We start from the raw sequence: 20,806 nt of genomic DNA on the forward strand, positions 1-20,806 counted from the left end.
TTACAGCCTGTTCTTGTTGGGTTCTCAACGAGGTGATAAATTTCCACCCAGGTGGTCACTGGCCTTAAAAACCTGTTGCTCCATCTCCAAAAAAAAGCAAATTGCTTCGCTGTGGAGCAGCAGAGTGGGATCTTTCCTTTCCTTCAAAGCCTCTGTTGTCTCTTATCTCAGCATGGTGTGGATGATGCTCCTGATACTTTTCTGGCCAAACTCCAGCAGCTGAAAATCCCCAAAAGGAACTCCTTAAAAAGTCAGGGTGTGCAGCTGTTTTGCAGGATAATGACTTGCTGGAGCTAATTACCGCAGCACCCACTCCATGCATGGAGTCACTCAGTTGTGACTTTCCAAGGAGACATCCATGAGAGCTTCTGGAATGTTTTCTTCCCGTCAAACGAGTGGTTATTAAGGAGAAGGATGGTCCCAGCCAGCAGCTTTCCATGGCTCACCAGTGCTGATGGGTCCACGCTTTGATGGAGGCTGGATGTTATTATTTATTACTGTAGACAAATTAATTGTCTTTCCAGGCTGGCTCCCAGCCAGCAGCATCCATTAAGGAGCAGGCATGGCTGATCCATTGGGGTTTTTTTCCCATTCAAGGATAATTTTAAAGTAATTTGAATGGTCCTGAGCCTCATATTTTAAATTTTTTTTCAGTGGCGTGGTGTCACAACCGAGATGTTTTCAGCTCTTGTTAATGTGTTTCTTGTCAAGAGGGTAAAACCCACCGACTGCAGAATTTGTGCTAAATCTCCTTTTCTAGCTTAAAATGAGAGACAAAATTATCTCTCCGTGGGAGCCTGACTCTCCCTGTTGCTTCCAATATTCCTTCAGATAATTTTTCCTCTGGAGGGGGAACATTTTAGTGCCGTTCCTGCCTTTTGTGGAAGCTTTCAGAGGGCTCCTCTGTAAGTCAGCTGCAGATGTGTGAATCTTCCACCTCAGAGGAGTTTTGAGCTGCGCAAAAGCCATTGCTTTAGGCAGAGCGTCAGGGCTTCAATTTCTTTTAAAAACTCAACTTTCAGCACATCCCAGGGCAGGGGAGTTGTGTGTGGATGTTTTCAAGCGGTGCCCCTGGCAGGCAGGATGTTTTTTTGTCCTCTTCAGATGCGCAGAAGCGGAGTCAGGCTTCACAAAACCACCCCACAGATGAGAGTCGTGTCTGACCTGAAGGGAACAGCCCTGTGTTTGAGGCCTCTGCATCCCCGAAATCCCTGGAAGCCCTGGATGCCTCTTCCATCTTGGAGTTGGTCAGGAGCTGGGCAACCCTCGTTTGCTCAGTGATGAATCGTTAAATTGTGGGATATTTGGGGTTGAAAGGACCTTTAAAGGGCTGGGAAAAGAGACCTTTAAAGGCCTTTCAGCCCAGCCCTGCTGCCACGAGCAGGAATATCTTCCCCTGTCCCCATCCAACCTGGTCTGAAACATTTCCACAGAGAGTTGGGTGCAAAATGCTGATCCTGCTCCTCTCTGAGGCCACCAACGTGTTTTGTTCACTTCAGCAAGAGTCTGCCATGTTCTCCCTGGGAGGGTGGGCACAGAGTGCCCAGAGCAGCTGTGGCTGCCCCTGGGTCCCTGGAATGTCCAAGGCCAGGGCTTGGATCAACCTGGGATAGTGGGAGGTGTCCCTGCCATGGCAGGGATGGATTGGGATGGGCTTTGAGGTCTCTTCCAACGCAAACCATCCAAAGGGACCTCACCCTCGCCCTGGCCTGTGCAGCTCCTTTTCAGTGCCAGTTCATTGAGTAGACCCATAAAACACTAAAACTGAGAGGGGGAGAAATGTGGGAAATGGATTTGTAGAGAACTCTCAAAGCCTGACAGAAGGCTCACACAGTCTTGTCCATCTGTGTGCAAACCCTGAGATGAGAAATGCTGACTTAGAAAGGCCATGGGATAGGACAGACATTGCTGAGAGAGAAGTGGAACTAGAAATAACTTTCAAATGATGACCTTGCAAATAGAGTAGATACTTTGGAGAAACAGAACTGTGAAAGATGTAGTAAGACCCACATGAGGTAATTTTAGGTGATTGGCTTTAAGGCATTAACAGCATTGTGTGGCAAAAGCTGATAGGCAAAAAAACCCTTATAAAGTATTGTAATTAGGAGATAGTTTGGCTTGTGATGGAGTGAATTGTAACATCTGTACTGTCTCACCCTTCACATGAGACTGAAAATGGAATAAAAGTTTTTAAAAGGCCTCTCAGTTGCCCCATCTCTGGGTCAGAAAAGGGATAATTCAACATCTCTTGCTTTCAGTTTTTCCTCAGAATTTGGTAGTAAGCCACACATATCTGCCCCCAGCCTCCATCCCGGGCCTTGATTGATCATTTTAATTACCCAAAGAGCCCTGCCAGGCTCCCTCAGCAGCAGCATTGCTCTCATAAATACTCATTTTTGCCTCAGGGCTGGTGTCAGACCCAGCCCCTGTTACCTCCCTGGCCAGAGGAGAAGCCTTTCAGCCTGGCCAACACCCTCCTGCTTGTTCAAAGCTCCAGCTGCACGTTCCTCATTTGCAGACTCATTAGGAACCCCTGGCAATAGAGCAGGGCCCTGGGGTGCTGAGGCAGAGCAGCTTCTCCTCAGCCCAGGGGTGCTGCTGAAGATCCATTGTGAAGGCACAAATCCAAGTGCTGCAGCAGTGACACTCACCCAGTTTTCCATTTTTCCTCCAGCTCCTTTTTCCCCCAGATTTTCCGCCATTTTAAACCAGTGCTTTGCCTTTGCCGGGGTTGTTTTGGTGATGGATGAGCTGCAGTTCCAGGAGGAAGCTGGAAAGGCAAAGTCTGATAAACTTTATTCCAAGGAACCTGTATTGCTCCATCACCAACATTCCTCTAGGAATTTCTTTCATGGAATCCCAGGATGCTTTGGGTGGGAAGGGACCTTAAAGCTCATCCAGTGCCACCCCCTGACATGGGCAGGGACGCCTTCCACCATCCCAGGTTGATCCAAGCCCTGGCCTTGGACACTTCCAGGGCTGGGACATCAAAAAGTTCCACAAACATCTCCAGGAAAACTGGTTCTTCCATAACTCTCTTTTTCCTAGGAAAGTTGTAATACTTGCTGTTTCAAAACCCACCAATGGTTTGGTTTGGGGCCTTGGTTGGGCTGGGTTCTCTGTGCCCATCTGCTGAAGTTTGGGTCCCCCTCTCACATCACAGATATTTTTCCCTTCCCTCTGCTTGTTCCGCTCCATAAATCCCAAATCCAGCCTGGAACAGTCTCACATGAAGCACTTGATGGATGGCTCCAAGAGAAGAAACCTCCCTGTGTTCTTGCCAAGGCTCCTCCAAAGTCCCATTATTTTTCTTCCCTCGCGTTTTGAAGCCTGGGCCCATTTCATTGAGGAAGAATAACTCTCATTCCCAGGTTTTGAAATGTTTTCCTAATCACAAGTGCTGCATGAGAAGAGCCATCACGTTTTGAATAATTGATGGCTACTTTATTGAGTTGTCAGCACTAATTCATCCTCCTTTTGAAGTGCTGCGATGTTCAAAGGAGTTATCCTTCCACAACGTGCTCATTTTTCGAGGAAAAGTTCATTTTTATAATTACTTTTTTTTTTTTTTTTCTTTTTCCTCCCCCTACTGTGGAACGTAATTGTAGCTGTGTGGCGTAGAGGGAGGGATGAGGCACCTTCCAGCTCGTGCACCCTCTAAAATGCCTTTATTCCTCCTTTGGCTGCTCATTTCTCTGCCTCCCTCCTGTCGCAGAGGTTTAATTATACCTGTTTTAAAAGTGCATTTTGAAATATGACACCCAGCTCTGCCGCAGAACAAAAGAGACATTAATCTGTTGTTGAAAGGGAAGGTAAAAAGCTCCTTTTTGTGTGTGTGTGGCAGGGGCTGCCCCTCCCTTACAAGCAGCGTTCCGTGGGAGTAGTTGGGATTTTGGAGGCAGGGACTTGTCAACAGGAGAATTTTAAATGGAACAACAATGCAGGAATGCTGCCATCCCATTGGAATGTTCCTCCTGCCACCCTGGGTTCCCTCCCTGCCTCTGGAATCTTCCTCCTGAAGTGGATAAACTTTGCAGTTGGAAAATTCATAGCGCTCTAATTTACATCTGAGAGAACTGAGGGAAGGCAGTCAATTAAAAGTGTTCCCCTCATGGTTCTAATCTGTAAATAGACCCTTTCCATTAAAATAAAATAAAATAAAATTTCAGATTGCCTCACGCACACAAAGCTGTCAGAATACTAAATTTTATTTTATTTTGTTTTGTTTTGTTTTGTTTTATTTTTGCAAATGATCTGCTTTTGTGCTGGGATTTTGGCTTTGCGTGAGCTGCGCTGTAGAGAAGGGAAAAGCTTTTCCCTCTCACCATGAAGCTGTTGTGGGGTACCACATCTGGTCATCCTGAGGCTGATCCAGGATTTCCCAGGGAATTCACACCATTGGGATTCACTCTTTAATTAAAATATTTAAGGACTTTCATGCCTGTAAAGAAAACTGCTACAGGGTGTGAAAATGGAGGAGATACTACAAGTCCACAGGAGAGTCCTGGCCAGGGCTGTTTTAATTAATTAGGTGCTGATTAGTGGCTGCTGGAAAAGGTGACGGAGGAGAGGACTGGCAGGTATTGGATGTGCAGAGATGGAATCTCAGTTTGCATCTCACCTGACCTTGAAGCCACTGGAGCAGCACCAGATTTCTTTCAGTGGGAGGGAGAGGAGGTCCATCCCACTGGACCTAAAAACTGCCTAAATAAAGTCAGTCATGGGAACAGGAGAGGACGGGAGGAGATCTGGTCACACAGCTGCATCCCACTCCTCTCTGAGGGAACAACATCCCCAATAACCTCAGGAGTCACACACGACTAAAAGAAAAACAAGCCTGGAAATGAAGAAAACAAAATATTCCAGCCTCCAGGAGAGCCCCAGCATGCTTTTAGCCCAAGGCACTGAATTTTATCTGTTTAATTCTTATTTTTTTATCATTTAGGGGTGGTGTCAAATGTGGTGTTGAGGAACAGGTTGAACCCTCGTTGGGCATTCCCTGTTTAATTCCTGCTCTGTCATTTTCCATCACAAAATGAAAAAAATTATTAATCCCCAAGTCCTCCTAATTAGCAAAGAGATGTTGGGGCTGCTCCATCCCTGGAAGTGTCAGAGGCCAGCTTGGGATAGTGAAAGGTGTCCCTCCCATGGCAGTGGGGTGGAACTGGATCATCTTTAAGTTCCCTTCCAACCCAAATCACTCTGGGATTCCGTGACCCATTTTCCTGGAATATGAACTGCCAAAATGTGCAGGGACTGGGGTTTTAGAGCTCCAGGTGCTGGACAAGTCATGGACATGAAAGTAAAACTCAGTAGGAATAATTTGTGCTGTCCCTTGACTTGTTTTGACCAAAAAACTTTGTGTCTTGCTCTGGAATTTCAGTTTATTATTTTTCCCAAGTACTGGACTAACAAAACCTTTCTCGAGGTCGATATTGATTTAGCAGAAGGCTGAGCTGTTTTTCAGAGGACTCACGTTTATCACAAGCCATTTCCAACTTCTTCTCGCCAAGAGTGGTCTTAGCAAGGCTGGTTTGGAAGGACTCAGGATCCAGCAGCCAGGAATACTTTACTTTTGTGGGAACTGAGCTAGTCAGCACCAACTCTTTTTGAATTCTCTGAATTCTCTCTAAACCCTCAGTTCTGAGTTCCTGCATTCCTGTTGGTCAGGGAATGGCTCCTGGGACATGGGTGAGTGGGACGTGGAGGTGAGGATGGGATTTGTGTGACTCAGGGTGAAAAATCCTCCCTTTGCACACAGGGGGCTCTGTGCAGCTGCTGTGTTTCTGCTGAGGGGCAGGGGCTTGTGAGAGCAGTTTAGCCAAAAAACTCAAGAATTTTCAAAGGGTGTTTAATTGGGTCTGTGCTTGGAGAGAGTTCAGGAAACTCTTTTTGAGAAGTTGATGTAGCCACATCCCTCAGCCACCTCCGTACTGCTGAAGTGGAAGATCTGTAAATACGGATTGACCTTGTGTTGCAGCAACCACGAGGAATATTTATTAATAATTAAAGGAACATTTAAAATTCCTTTTTCCTCCCCAAAAATTCCTTTTTCCTCCCCAAAATTCCCTTTTTTTTTGCCCAGTGATGGACCCAAATTGTGTGTTTGCTGGGCTGTACAGACTCCTAGTGGGATGATCATCCCATTTCTCCAGCACTTCCACTGTTTGATGCACGTTCCCCATCAGGCCTGGCCGTGTGTTTTTCTGGATAAGATGGGAAATGTTTTTTCTGCACAGGTATGAAACAAAAACCTGAGCAAGCAGTTACCGAGCAGTATCGTGGTAGTAACTGAGTATTCACCTGGTAGTAACTGAGCCACTCCAGTTTGCTCCCTCTGTGTGACACTGAGTGAAATTTGCTGCCGTTAATTGCAACAACATCGGAGATGAATTCCTGCCATTCCATCCACGGGAGATCAATTTCTCCTCCTCTCTCTTTGCATTCCAAGGGCTCTCCCATGAGCGATCTTGAGTGCCACCTGCCTTCCCAATAAAGCCTGGAATCCATCCGTGAATGTGACAACAAATATGACAACAAATATGACAACATTCCAGAGACAAACGATCTCCGCTCTGAGTTAATTCCTGCTTCCCAGCAGGGCTCCGCCATGACCCCGCTGGGTTTGGAAGCGCTGCTGTTTGGTTAATGGATGAATTTGTTTTGTGTGGATGGCTCCATCCCAGCCGAGTTTGGCTCCCTCGCCTTCCCTCTGAATGCCTGCATGGATTTATCCACAGGACAATCGTTAGCCCCGGGAAAACAACAGGCGATAAAACAAAGCGTTCCTTCCCTCCATCCATAACTGCCTGGGAGGCCTCTCGGAGCTGCTCTGGCTGCTGGGAAAGGGGAGATGGCTCTGTCAGGAAATGATGCACAGATTCCATGTGGGAAGGGAAGATCCATGGCCTCATCCAGCCCATTTTCCAAGCGGGATTGCTCGTTATTGCCGGGGATTGAGCAAGGCAGCACCGCCTTTATCAGACATCTCCCGTTAACGAGCGGACCCAGTCGGCTTTTCATTTCACAATTTGATGTCTTTTATTCTTTTTTCCTCCTAAAATGTGACTTTTTTTGGAGGGAAAAGACAACTTCTCCACACTGCCCTGTTGCTGGATTTTGGGAGTGGGGTTTTGCCATCTCACGGGGCTTTGCAGTGACACAAACCCTGAGTTAGGAGCAGGTGGTTGCTAAAATGTTGAGTAGCTCCTTTAGTTATTTTTACTTCTTTCCAGCAGCTCAGGGAGTAGAAATACTCAGTGCTTAGTGTAGGAAACTGTGAAGTGCAGCTGAATAATTTTTTGCTTAATTTTGGCTCGGTTTTTTGGATCAATGGGCAGATCTTCAGGAAAATCGTGATAAAAGTAGTTGGGATCTGAAGGAAGCAGAGGTGTCCTTAATGTGTGATTCAGGATTTATCTTTACTACAAGGGCTGCAGGGACAGGACACAGGGAATGGCTTCCCACTGCCACAGGGCACGGCTGGATGGGATCTTGGGAACTGGGAATTCCTGGCTGGGCTGGAATTGCCAGAGCAGCTGTGGCTGTCCCTGGATCCCTGGAATTTCCCAGGCCAGGTTGGACACTGGGGCTGGGAGCAGCCTGGGACAGTGGGAGGTGTCCTTGCCATGGCAGGGGTGGCACTTGGATGCACCTGAAGTTTCCTTCAACCCCAAACCATTCTGGGATTGCTTTGGGAGTATCTGCGTCCTATCTATGAGATTCCCAGAAAATGACAGCATCCCTGAGATTGGAAAAGCCCTCCAAGACCATCAAGTCCAGCCTGTGCCAGATCAGCACCTTGTCCCCAGCCTAGAGCACTGAGTGCCACATCCACTCCTTCCTTGGACACCTCCAGGGATGGAGAGTCCGCCACAAGTCCAGGTGATCCCATTTTCACACCGGTTTCAACTGGTGTGGCTGCTTTTTCCTAGTGGAGAAGGTCGGTCTGGAATGGAAAGTGCTCTGCAGGCCTCTGGCATTTCCCAAACCCATCCCTACTTCCAGGAGCTGGGATCCATGACTACGGCTCTCATCCTCACATCATGGCTCCTCCTTGGAATCATTTTCCTTTGGGAATGGCCCCGCCCTTGGACCTGTCACCAGGTTGAGCCTGAGGCAAGAAGAGACAACAGAAGGAGAAAACAGTGGGTTAAAAATATCCCAGTTTTGCTCCCAGCCCACGGATCTCTTGTTGTAATTCCTGCTTCTCCTGGCAGGAATCAAAGGCTGGAGTTGCCTGTTCTCCCATCTCCCCAGCTCCGAGTTTGTCATTCCCACATCTCCAGGGCTTCGGGGTGGTCACTGTGGTTTGATGAATTCCATGTTAACACAGGCTGTCGGAGCCTGGGACAGCCTCCTTGCATGAGGAATTTCCAGATAATCCTTTGGAGACATGCAGGGACAGAGCTGTGACCTCCTCGGGCTTTGATGTGCAGAGCACGAGGCTGAATTTATGGAATAAATCACCGGTGGTGTTGGCACATGAGGCTTCCCTGAGTTTTCTCCTGTCTCTGCTTTTTGGGGCCAGCACTTCAGGCTGGATTTTCCCTTTTGGGATGTGCAAAGATCCCCCTGAATCATCCTTAAAATGGTCAATTCGACCCCTGCTTGTGCCGTGACGTAAAAATGCAATATTTGCTTGCTTGGCTTTTTTTTTTGGGTTTCTTTGGGTGGGTTTTTTTTGGGGGGCGGGGGGTTGTTTTTGGTTTTTGTGGGGGTTTTTTTTTGGGGGGGGGGTGTTCGTTTTTGTTTTGGTTTTTTTGTTTCGTGATGCAAAAAGTAGTAAACCAAAAGAATAAGCAAAATTCCAGATTTTTCTGTAGTCTGCTTCATTTCGCAGCACACGAGGCAATTCTCTTTGCAGCTTCCAGCTTGGGAAACTCTGCATAATGCCAAGGATTCCATAAAGTTAAAATCTGGTGGGGTTAAGGATATTTGGGTTGTGTTCTTGTGTGGAGATCTGGAGTCATCTCCCATTTCCAAGTGGTTTTGCTTTTTGAGTCGTTCCTGGGAGGAGGAGCAGGAGGAGGCCTCCGCTCTGCTCAGGTTCTCTCTGGAGTTGCATTGGGATTTCTCCATCCCAACACTGGATTTGTTTGAAATCCTTTGGAATCAAGGGAGATGGAAATTGGGAATTGCAATGTCTTGCTTGTCTTGGAGTTCAGTTGTTCCAGCACTGGCCTGTGCCATAAAATATTGAAATTCAAGTCCTGCTGAATGAATGACCTGAGGGAATTCTTTTTCTTCCTATCCTTTTCCTGAGAATTCCTCTCCTTTCCAATGGTTTTATGTACAAATTGCATTCCAGCACTGCAATATTCTAATGCAAATGTGGAAAATCTTGCCCATTCTGTTGAGAAGCACCTGAAGAACCAAACTGTCACTCTCTGGCCACCTCTGGCTTCTTGTGTGGAAACTGAGGTGGAAATTCCCCTTGGAAATATTTTTCTCCTTTAAGTTGAAGACCAGCCTTAACCCTGCATAAAATCATCCCACAGAAAATAAAACAAAAGTGAATTTAGTGCCAATCATGGTATCCTTTGGGATGCCTCAAAGGGATGAATCCATAGCAGGGCCTCTGCTCTCTCCCCATGTTTTCCAGGGATTGCTTTGGTGAACAAGGAATTCTTCATCACACTAATCAGAGCTGGGTTAACGAAGAGTGAGACAGAAATGTGAATTTTGGTGCATTAAAGGTGAGGTTTGTGTGTCTTTTGGGATCTCCCCATACCAAAACCCACTGGTGACACTGTCCTGGTCACTCTGCATTCTCTCACACCTACAAACGAGACTTGTGGACAGTGACAAATTGCAATCTGACAAATTGCCTTTTAATCTCAGTGAAATTACACCTTTGTGAGCACGGGAGCTCAGCCTGGCCAAGCTGAGGATCGCTCTTAATCTTTTACCCCTCATTCCTAGATCTCACCCTTTGTTTTCCAGTGATCTCTTGCATTTTCATTAATTTTGTTGAATTTAGATCATAATTACAGCCTTGTCACATAATTACAGCACTAATCCAGGGCCACAACATTTTATTGTGGGAGCTCAGCTCTGCTAAACCTTTCTCAATCCATTTTTTCCCAATTTCTTTTGGTTTTGCATCATCCAGCTGCCTTTGCCCTGGTCGCTGTGTCTTTCCAGGAACACCACTGAACATTCATATTCACCATCTCCAGCAAGACATTTTTAAAATAATAAATATATTTTAAATACTGGGGCTTCGAGACTGAAGGAAAAAAAAGAAAAAAAGGGATCTCAGAGCACATAAAAAATAGCACTGAGGGGTTTTATTCTCCAAACTGGGCCAGCTTGTATGGAAACATTTATTAAAAACGAGCTCCCAAACGGACTCCTCTGCTCCCAAGCATCATTAATTCCGTGCTCCACGTTCCATTTGTGCCGTGGTGCAGCTGCTAATGATGTTCTAGAGCAGGGATGACAAAGGAGAGGGAAAGCTGCCACTCACCACTGGTGAAATAAATTTGTCACCTTGCCACCAAGCTCACCTGTAATTGGGGGAGTTGTGTTAAAAAAAAACCTGAGTAAAAGCCACTTCTAGGAGTATTCAGGGATGGGGATGAAAATGTCAGGGATGGGGATTTTTTTTCAGCTCCTGCAGCACAAACCAGGCTAGGAATCACTGGCTGCGAGTCCCTTTTTCCCTGCACAAATGTATATTGATTAATAAAGGGAGAGCCTGGCCTGCGCTGGCACTTTTAAGTGATAAACAGTTCTGCAGCAGTGCAGAGGGTGTATTAAAGGCTAAGAGCTAATGACTTTTCTGGTGGATGTAACACATTAAAAGCAGCGGGAAGCTGCAGCTATTTTATCACCCCACTAATGTCCCTGACAACATTCACTTGGTGGGAGTGAATGGATGGGAATCCATTTGGAGGAGTAAATTAAAATACCTTAAAAAATGCCTTTAATAATAGCTCCAGAACTCAGCGGGATCAGAGAAGGGAGAGATACAAAAGACCAATTAAATTATCCCGTCCATCTCCCTGCCCAGGCACTGATATTCCTGATTATGCTGTGGCTGCTGGATCATTCCAGGGGGATTTCAGTGTCTCAAGTGAGGGAATAATGTCAGGGCTGGAAGTTGGGGCTGTCACAAACTTCCCCCTGTGTCCAAATTTTCCCTTCCCTGCTCCTCTGCACTGCAGGTGAAATGGGAATAAATGAAAGAAAATCTTTGTCCCAGTGATAATTTTCCTATTCCTTGATTTTTAGTTTGTAGCAAAGCTGGGATCTGAGATTTTTGGTTTGAAGATATGGAAAGGCACCTCCTCACATGGATACTTCCAGTCCAGCTGGGATTTTTGGAAGTACTGAGACCACTTTGGCAGGGAATTCTTGGATTGTCCAGCACTGGAGCAGCTGCCAGGGGAAGTGATGGAGTCCTCGTCCCTGGAAGTGTTCAAAAGTGTGGAGGTGACACGTGGGGACATGGTTTGGTGGTGGCCATGGCTGATGGTTGGACTCAGTGATCTGAGAGGTCTTTTCCACCCTTAACCTTAATCCTGCTGAGATCCAGCCCCTTTTTTTTGGATGCTGGGAAGCTCCTGGGTGCTGGCTAAGAGTTGATGTGCTGAGAATTCCCGTTTTGTAGGGAATTCAGGAGATTTGAACAGTTCTGCTGCGTTTTGGGTGGACAGATTCACTTTGCTGGTGCTGGAGAATAAAATGCCAGCACTTTTAGATACTCCAGGGTCAGAGCTCACCTGTTTTTGTTGCACTGGGGTTTTTGAGCATAACTTGGGTGCCTTCTGCTGTGGAATTCGAGCTCAAAATCAGAATCGATTCACCAGATCTGCAGAATAATCAGCCAGCAAAGTTGACCCAGTAATTTCTCCACCCAGTAATTTCCTCATCAAGTCCACGATTCCATTGGGAATGTGGCAACTCTCCCAGGAAGGCACTTGGGCTGGATTTTGAGCCTGTCAGAGATGGAGGATCCAGCACACCCAGCTGTTCCTGTTAAGAATTAAGTTAAGGTTAATTAAGAAATGCAGAGCTTGTTTGTGCCCTCCTGTGACCCAGCTTCGGATCTGCTGGAGCTCCTCATGGCTGGCTGGGAAGTCTGGAATGAAGTAAAAAGGAGGAGCTTGGAAAGGACTCCAAAGTGGCAGGCGTTCAGGAGGTCACTAAGGAGAGGGGATTTTTACCTTTTCCTGTGTGAATATCATCACAGTGTCATGAGAGACAAGTCCAGGTCATCAGGGCTGTGTGAAACAGGCAGTAGAGTGGAGCATTTCTCCTTGGAAAAACCTTCCATGTGGAGTTATCCAGTCACATTTTTCTGTCTTGGCAGTGGCAAAATTCGTTTCTGCTGGGACGAATGAGCTGAAGTCGATGGGAGTGAACATCACGGTTCACACTGAGGGCACAGGGGAAGAGCTGAGCTGCAGCCCAGGGGTTAAATCCACGTTCTGCATGAAAATCCGTGCAGGGAGAGGTTGGATGGTTCTGGGATTCTGTAGGAAAGGACTCAGTTTAATTGGAAATTGGGAAACTGGCGCCAGGCTGGGAGAGCTGGGAGAGCTCACCTGGAGAAGGGAAGGAACCAGGGAGAGCTTCCAGCACATTCCAGGGCCTGAAGGGGCTCCAGGAGAGCTGCAGAGGGACTGGGGACAAGGCCTGCAGGGACAGGACACAGGGAATGGCTTCCCACTGCCAGAGGGGGAATTCCTTCCTATTGGGAAAGGAGAGGGACTGGGCTGGAATTGCCAGAGCAGCTGCCCCTGGATCCCTGGAATGTCCCATGCCAGGCTGGACATTGGTACTTGGAGCAGCCTGGGACAGTGGGAGGTGTCCCTGCCATGGCAGGGGTGGCACTGGGTGATCTTGAAACGTCCTTTCCCACCCAAACCATTCCATGATTCCATGAAATCTTTCTAAGGAAGCTTTCCCTTGCAGTGAAGCCCCATCTGGGGCACAGGTTTATCTCAAATACAACAAAGAATATGATGAAAACCCCATTTGCTCACACCTTGTCCTTGTGCCTCCTCTCCAGTCTTCCCCAGCTTTGGGATTTGGCCTCTCAAACTCCAGAAAAGCCACGAGTGTTTTAGCTCTGTGGGCTGGATTTGAAGTTCCGGAGCTGCTGATTCAATTTTGAATCCTTGCAGAGTTTGCAAACCCTGGTGGCAGCCCCCTCTCTCTGTGCTTCAGCTGGGTCTGGTTCATTCTGCATTTCCTGGGCTTGCTTTTCCAGGGCTGCACAAGGAAACGTCAACTCTGTGTTCCAACGTGTGAAATCCCAAATACTGAACAGTGTTTAGAGGAGGGAAACTCTTCTGCATGGTCACAGTAAAACAGCAATGAGCAGATTTTATGGTTCATGTTCTCCTTTTTCTTTCTGTTTTTAAACAAATGTACATTTTGCTCTTCATCAATATTCCAGTTCACTGGAGCAAAGCTTTCCTGGCTCTCCCACAGTGCCAGGTAAATAAGGTTTATCCAAAACCTTGTTTGTGCATTCATTTGCCTCCTGAAACATCACATTTGAAGCAGGGGGAGAATTCCAGCAGATCCTGGGCTCACATCCATGGGGTGAATTAACTCAAGACCTCTCAGGATAAATCCCATAAAAATTAAAATATCACCTGCATTGAAACAGGTGGAATTATGGTTTGGGAAAAAAAAGGAAAAAAATCCCTTGGAATTTGGGAAACAAGGTTGTAGTATAACCATAGTAACGGGCACAGCTGATACTGGCACAATGGATTTTCCTGGAAAAAGACTGGGGGAGGAAAGCAGGCTATCAGATTGGAATCTGTAAAAAGAGATTTTGCTGATAAGCACAGGTTTGAATGGAACTGATACATTCTAAAAACGCCAACCCTTTGTAAAACCTGTATGTGCCACAAAGAAAAGTGGGGAAATGGTGTTCTCACTCCATGTGGGATAATCACTGATCAGAAGAGGAGGGAATTTAGACTCTCCCCTTTCCTCTGATGGCTAAAAAAATGAATTTAGTTGTTTCAGGGCTGGGTTTGCTCCTCTGTTTTATTGTTTTACTATTCTTTTTCTATTTTAGTGTTGGTGCTGGAAAAGGGCTCCAGGTTTGCTCCCCAGGGCACTGATGGATCCAGCTCTTCCCATTCCTGTGGCCTCAGGGCTGATGTTGGCTATTTTAGAGCCACCAAAGAGAATTAAACAGCCCATTTATCCCAAAATTCCAGGCAAACTCCTGCTTTTCAGATTTCAACGATTCCCATCTCTAACTTCTCATTCAGTGAGAGTTTTTCCAGTGGCCTCGTGAGGTATTTGGGACAAATTTGGGCAAAAAGCTCCAATTTCTATCTCCCTTTCCCACTGCCCTCCAAGGCACTGACAGCACTTGATATTTATCAGCTCACCAGAGCCTGGCCAGGTATTTAAGCTTAAGGGATTTAGGTTTTGTCCCTTGGGAATGGTCCCAAACCCAGAGCTGTGGCTCAGCACTGAGCCTGAAGAGCTTTGAGGACTTTCCCTCTCTCCTGTCCTGCTTTAATTACAGCTGGGCTCCGTTTGGTGCTCCAAAATCGTGAGGAGTCAGCTAAACTCCAGCTTAAACATTAGATCAGGCTTTAATAATCCTTCTCCTGTGAGGCAGCCACGTCCTGCCCTCATCTGGTGCCTTCCTCTGCCAAGGCATCTCAAGGAGATATTTTGTGATGGGCAATAATCAACGAAAAACAGGCAACTTTTCCAGTGCCAAGGTCTCTTCCCCCATCTGCTGTGTTTTGGTGAAGACAGTTCTGAGCAGGATATTCCCATCTTTTGTCTGCTTTCCCCCAGGAAATGGAGCGAGGGAATGGCGATTCTCCCTCCCAAGGCGTGGGGAAAAGCTGTGATTTCTGCATAAATTAAAAATAAAAATATCGAGGGGGAAGATTGTTCCTGTAATCCAAGTGCTCCTCACCAGGGAGCTGGAAAATAAAACTGTGCACTTCCCATCCCTGGAAAAGTCCCAGGCCAGGTTGGATGGGGCTTGGAATAACCTGGGACAGGGGAAGGTGTCCCATGCCCCTGGCAGGGGTGGCACTGGTTGGACTTCAAGGTCTCTTCCAGCCCAAATTGTCCTCTGATTCCATGAAAAGCTGAAAATTTTGGAGGTTTGAGCTCGTGGTTAAATTTCTGCATGTCGAGGACTCATTGAAAATCTCTTTTATTGTCCCGAAACTGCGTTTTTAGGGAGCCCTTAAAAACACCTCCCCAGCTGCCTCATTTCCCCTCCAGTGCTCCCTTTCTCCAGTCATTCCAAACCCCCTTCACTGGGGTGCCACAGGCCAAGAATCCCAAAGGAATGGCTGGAATGCTGAAATCCCAAAGGGATGGCTGAAATCCCAAAGAAAGGACTGGAATACTGAAATCCCAAAGGGATGGCTGAAATCCCAAAGAAAGGACTGGAATACTGAAATCCCAAAGGAATGTCTGTAATACCGAAATCCCAAAGGAACTGCTGGAATATTGAAATCCCAAAGGAATGGGTAAAATACTGAAATCCCAAAGGAATGTCTGTAATACTGAAATCCTGAAGGAACTGCTGGAATAGTGAAATCCCAAAGGGATGGCTAAAATGCTGAAATCCCAAAGGAACTGCTGGAATACTGAAATCCCAAAGGAATGGTTGGAATATTAAAATCCCAAAGGAATGGCTGAAATACTGAAATCCCAACGGAATGGCTGGAATGCTGAAATCCCAAAGGAATGGCTGGAATGCTGAAATCCAAAAGGAATGGTTGGAATATTAAAACTCCAAAGGAATGGGTAAAATACTGAAATCCCAAAGGAATGTCTGTAATACTGAAATCCTGAAGGAACTGCTGGAATATTGAAATCCCAAAGGGATGGCTAAAATGCTGAAATCCCAAAGGAACTTCAGGAATACTGAAATCCCAAAGGAATGGTTGGAATATTAAAATCCCAAAGGAATGGCTGAAATCCCAAAGGAATGGCTGAAATACTGAAATCCCAAAGGAATGGCTGGAGTGCTGAAATCCCAAAGGAATGGTTGGAATATTAAAACTCCAAAGGAATGGGTAAAATACTGAAATCCCAAAGGAGCTGCTGGAATATTGAAGTCTCAAAGGAACTGCTGGAATATTGAAATCTCAAAGGGATGGCTAAAATACCAAAATCCCAAAGGAATCAGTATCTCCAGGTCTGCCTGCTCTGTGTCACCCCACAGTGGGAGCAGTTCTGCCTGCCCTGGAGCTGCTCTACATCACCTGAAGCTCCAGCCCAGCTGGGAATAAGGAGCAAAACAAGGGATAATGACAAATGTTTGCAAACCCCATTAAAGACAAACCCCACAGTGTTAATAACCAGCGGTGTTTTATCCTCAGCTGAGGGACAGGAGGGCGTCAGGAGCGATTTCTTTTTATTTTTAGCAGCCTTCAGCCTCTTTGAAAACCTTCCTGGAGGAGTAATGATCCATCCCCTCGGCATGGTGTTGGGATTCCGGTGTGAGGGCCTGGACATTGTTCCCTGGATGACTCTCCTTGTTAGTGTGGGTTTTGGTTTTTTTTAAAGGCTCCATTGAAGTGCCTCGCCATAAAAATTAAGCTTTGATCAGATCCATTTGCTGTTAAGGAAACCAGATGGGGCAGAGGCAGCGGGGTTGTGGCTCTGGGATAATGTGTGAGCTGCCTTTCATTTTGGGGACTTTCAGAAGCTCCAGGCCTGCCCCAAAGCCTCCTCAGACAGGGTGTCCCCAGGGACACCTGCAGAGGTGGCAGCAGGGCTTTGGGAAAGGTTAAGATGTGGCAGGGAAATGGCCATTACGTAGCTGGCAGTGTCTTCTTTCATATGGTAATTCCCTTTTTTTCTCCCTTTGATTATTTTCTTTTTTAAGCATTCAAGTAGCATTCTGTTCCCTTTAAATCAGTAGGGTTTATTCTAAAATCCAGATACTGGCAGGAGCTTTGCTGGAATTTTAATGTCGTTGAGGAAGATAAGCGGGAAAAAACTCCGTAAAAAACACAATACTTCGTGTTTTAACATCCACTCGTGGGTTTTTAGGTTGTTGTTGTTCTCTCCAAATGCTGAGTTACAAAAAAAAATAAATTGAAATGAGCTGGATCAAGGCCCGGTTGGATTCCTCGTGTGGTTTTGTGTCCAACCCAGGAGGGTTCACACGAGGATTCCTGGCAGGACAGATCCTGGGAAGGTGCAGGAGATCAGCTGATACCATGGTCCTGCTGCAAACCCCACCCTCCTGCCACCCCTGAAATCTTAATGGAAAAGGAAAAATCTGATTATCCACACAAAAAGGAAAGGAATTGGTTTTGTCTTTTGTGTTGCTACATGAGCTAGGGAGGATTTTCTTATCTTTTCTGTTCCTGAGGAATCAGTGGTGACTTTAACCCCTCACCACATTTCTCAGCCCATCGTGGGCTTGACTTTTGTCCCAAACCACATCAGGCTCTGCTCAGGTGAGGCCCCACCTGCAGAGCTGCCCCAGCCCTGGGGACACAGCAGCAGCACCTGGAGCTGCTGGAGCAAATCCAGAGGAATCCATGGAGCTGCTCCAGGGCTGGAGCCCCTCAGCTCCCAGGGATCCAGGCTGGGAGAGCTTCCAGCACATTCCAGGGCCCGAAGGGGCTCCAGGAGAGCTGCAGAGGGGCTGGGGACAAGGCCTGCAGGGACAGTACACAGGAATGGCTTCCCACTGCCACAGGGCACGGCTGGATGGGATCTTGGGAACTGGGAATTCCTGGCTGGGCTGGAATTGCCAGAGCAGCTGTGGCTGCCCCTGGATCCCTGGAATGTCCCAGGCCAGGCTGGACACTGGGGCTGGGGGCAGCCTGGGACAGTGGGAGGTGTCCCTGCCATGGATGGGGTGGAATGGGATGAGGTTTTTTTCTCCAAGTGCAGTTGGGAGCCAGGAACATGGCAGGAACAGCACAGGCTGAGCCTTCAGGGAACCCCCTGTCCCAAGGATTTGTGAGAGTTCCCAGTGAGGATGAGGTTGGAAGGGGCTTTTTTACCAAGTCAGGGAATGGAGCAGATCAATTCCTGTCCCTCAGGGGTTGCTCTGGAGGAGCAGGATCAGGGATCAGGGGCTGATGCCACACTTTAATCAGGAAATCATGGAGAGATGGAAGCTGGGCTGTGGGGATGTGGCCGAGGTGGCGATTTGGGGGTCAATGAGATTTTGCTCTGAGTCACCAACTTCTCCTCTCATCCTGAGCACAGAGTAAGGGGGGCTCTTTCCAAATCCCTGGGATCCTCCTGTATAATTTGAGTCCAGAATTCCTCCAATCGGCCAGGGTTCCCAAATGCTTCAGTATCTTGCTTTGCTGCAGTTCAGGAATAACCCTTCACTCTACTGAGACCATTAATAATTCAATTTATATCAACCTGGGACTTCCATGACCTCCCCTCTTGTCTTGTTTGCCCCAACAAAATCAAACACAGCAGGCAAAATAAATACAAAATTGTGTCAAGTCACCGGGGGGGGGCTCAGAAATCCCAGAATTCATATGGAGCTGTTGGAATCTTGGACATTGTTGTGCATATGGTACCTCCTGCAGGCTGGAGGAAACCAAACCTGCTCATTGGGGGTTTCAGTGGCACTCTGGGCTGTGTTTGGGGTGGCAGAGTGGGATTGATCAAAGGTTGGACTGGATGGTCTGGAAGGTCTTTTCCAACCTCAGTAATTCCAGGATCTGTACAATGTGGAGCAGCACTTTGGGCTGTGTGTACCTCTAAAAATCACATTTTTGCCTTTTGAGGTTTCACCTAAGGAAGGAAAGACCTGGTGAACTTCAGCAAGTGGCTCAGAAATCCAAACTTCCCAAGCTGATATTTAAACCTTTAAACCACTTTCCTCCTTTTCTTGCCCAGTTTTTTCCTTCCCTTCGTTTTTTCAGCCTCTGGCAGAGCCTCCCCAGCAGCTCCTCGGCCTGGGGAAGCATCAGCTGCACGTTTGCTTCTGTGACAGCAATCAGCAAAGCAGGAGAGTGCTGGAACCCTGGGCACTGAGAATTTTAGGATTTCTGTGCTGACAGGCACTGACCCCCAGGCAAACCCTGCACTGACCTGAGGCTGTGGAAAAGGCTTCCAGAATTGAGTGATATCACTGGGATTATGGGTGTGGAGTTTGGATAGAAGTGTGTGACATCACAGGGTGGGAAACTCAGAGTTTAAGGGTTTAGAATATAGTAATATATACATAAAGCAAGATGGAGGATTTAGGGTGTTGGCTAAATTCTTCTTTTTCACCTTCTTCTCCATGGCTCTGGGTGGTGTTTTGTAACTGGGTAGAAAAATCTGCATTGTGGACTACGGGTGGTTGGTTATTGGGTTAAAAGTAAAAATAATTTAGATGTCATTTCATGATTAGTGCTTGAAAGACCTTGGAAAGAGTTAGAGACAGAGCCATTTTTCAATTTGTTAGCCAGAACTCACAGCTTGTGAGACTGTAACATGGATAAGAATTAATAAACATCTGAGTCCGGACACGAGAACTGCATCTCATGAGCTCTAACAGAAGAAAAGAAGATAAAAAGCCCACAGGGGAGGGCTGAGATAAAGATTCACGGAGCTGCTGCTCACCCCTGGGCTTTTGTCCCCTCCCAGAGCACGGTGATCGTGGAGAAGACTGTGCAGGACCTGATGAACCTCATGCACGACCTGAGCGCGTACTCGGACCAGTTCCTCAACATGGTGTGCGTCAAGCTCCAGGAGTACAAGGACACCTGCACCCTGGCCTACAGGTACAGCCCAGGACAACATTCCGGGGGGAATTGCTGCTCTTTGGGTTGGCTGTGCTGCTGTCAGCAGCCAGGAGCTGCTTCTTGAGTCCTCTCTGCTGGGGTGGCCCGAGGGCGTTTCCTTCTAGGGATAAAAAGGCTGGGGTGATGGTCAGTGGTGTGTGGGGAGTTGTGGTTTCCCAGTGGATTTATCCACATCAGAGCCTGGCTTTAGGGTCTTGAGATGTGGATAACAGTGGTGGTAGAGCTTAGAAATTATTCCAGTTTGTCCCATAGTCAGGCAGGATGAGCCCCTGCCAGGGCCCGAAGGGGCTCCAGGAGAGCTGCAGAGGGACTGGGGACAAGGCCTGCAGGGACAGGACACAGGGAATGGCTTCCCACTGCCACAGGGCACGGCTGGATGGGATCTTGGGAATTGGGAATTCCTGGCTGGGCTGGAATTGTCAGAGCAGCTGTGGCTGCCCCTGGATCCCTGGCAGTGTCCAAGGCCAGGCTGGACACTGGGGCTGGGAGCAGCCTGGGACAGTGGGAGGTGTCCCTGCCATGGCAGGGGTTGGAATCATCTTTAATGTCCCTTCCAATCCAAACCATTCCATAGTTCTGTGATAAAAGGTGACCTCAGGTTGGCCACTGAGAGTTTAAAGTGTCATCTTTGAAAAGAAATGGCTGGATGCGCCTTTTGCTCGCAGGTGAAGCGATTCAGAGTCTTCATTTGAACATTTGCAAGGAATTCAGCTTTATTTGAATTAATTCTATTGAAATTTGGGTATTCAGGTCTCATGGCAATTTAGGAATTTCAGGACGAGAGGAAATTACCATATGTTGCACCAGGAGAGATTTAGATTGGATATTCGGAAAAATTTCTTCCTTAAAACATTGGCCAGGCACTGGAAGGAGCTGCCCAGGGCAGGGGTGGAGTCTCCATCCCTGGGGGGATTTAAAGCCCTAGGGAGGTGGCACCTGGGGACATGGGTGGCCTTGGTAGAGCTGGGAATGGTAGGATTCAATGCTAGAGGTCTTTTCCAACCTAAATGATTCAGTGATTTAAGGAATCAGTAACCACATGGATCCACACACACTGGGTTGGGCGAAAG

General features: G+C 47.3%; 1 protein-coding gene across 2 annotated transcripts in view; it reads left to right on the forward strand.

Annotated features, from left to right (window-relative positions):
- The window catches only part of EXOC4 (exocyst complex component 4), a 303,602-nt gene that overhangs the window by 227,840 nt on the left and 54,956 nt on the right, over positions 1-20,806 (forward strand). For both annotated transcript variants that reach the window (XM_066318880.1, XM_066318881.1), the window contains exon 12: positions 19,579-19,715. In XM_066318880.1, coding sequence (XP_066174977.1) covers positions 19,579-19,715 — 137 coding nt within the window. The remainder of the gene's footprint in view (positions 1-19,578; positions 19,716-20,806) is intronic.

Source organism: Sylvia atricapilla, chromosome 5, assembly GCF_009819655.1.
Source record: "Sylvia atricapilla isolate bSylAtr1 chromosome 5, bSylAtr1.pri, whole genome shotgun sequence".
Taxonomy (NCBI): domain Eukaryota; kingdom Metazoa; phylum Chordata; class Aves; order Passeriformes; family Sylviidae; genus Sylvia; species Sylvia atricapilla.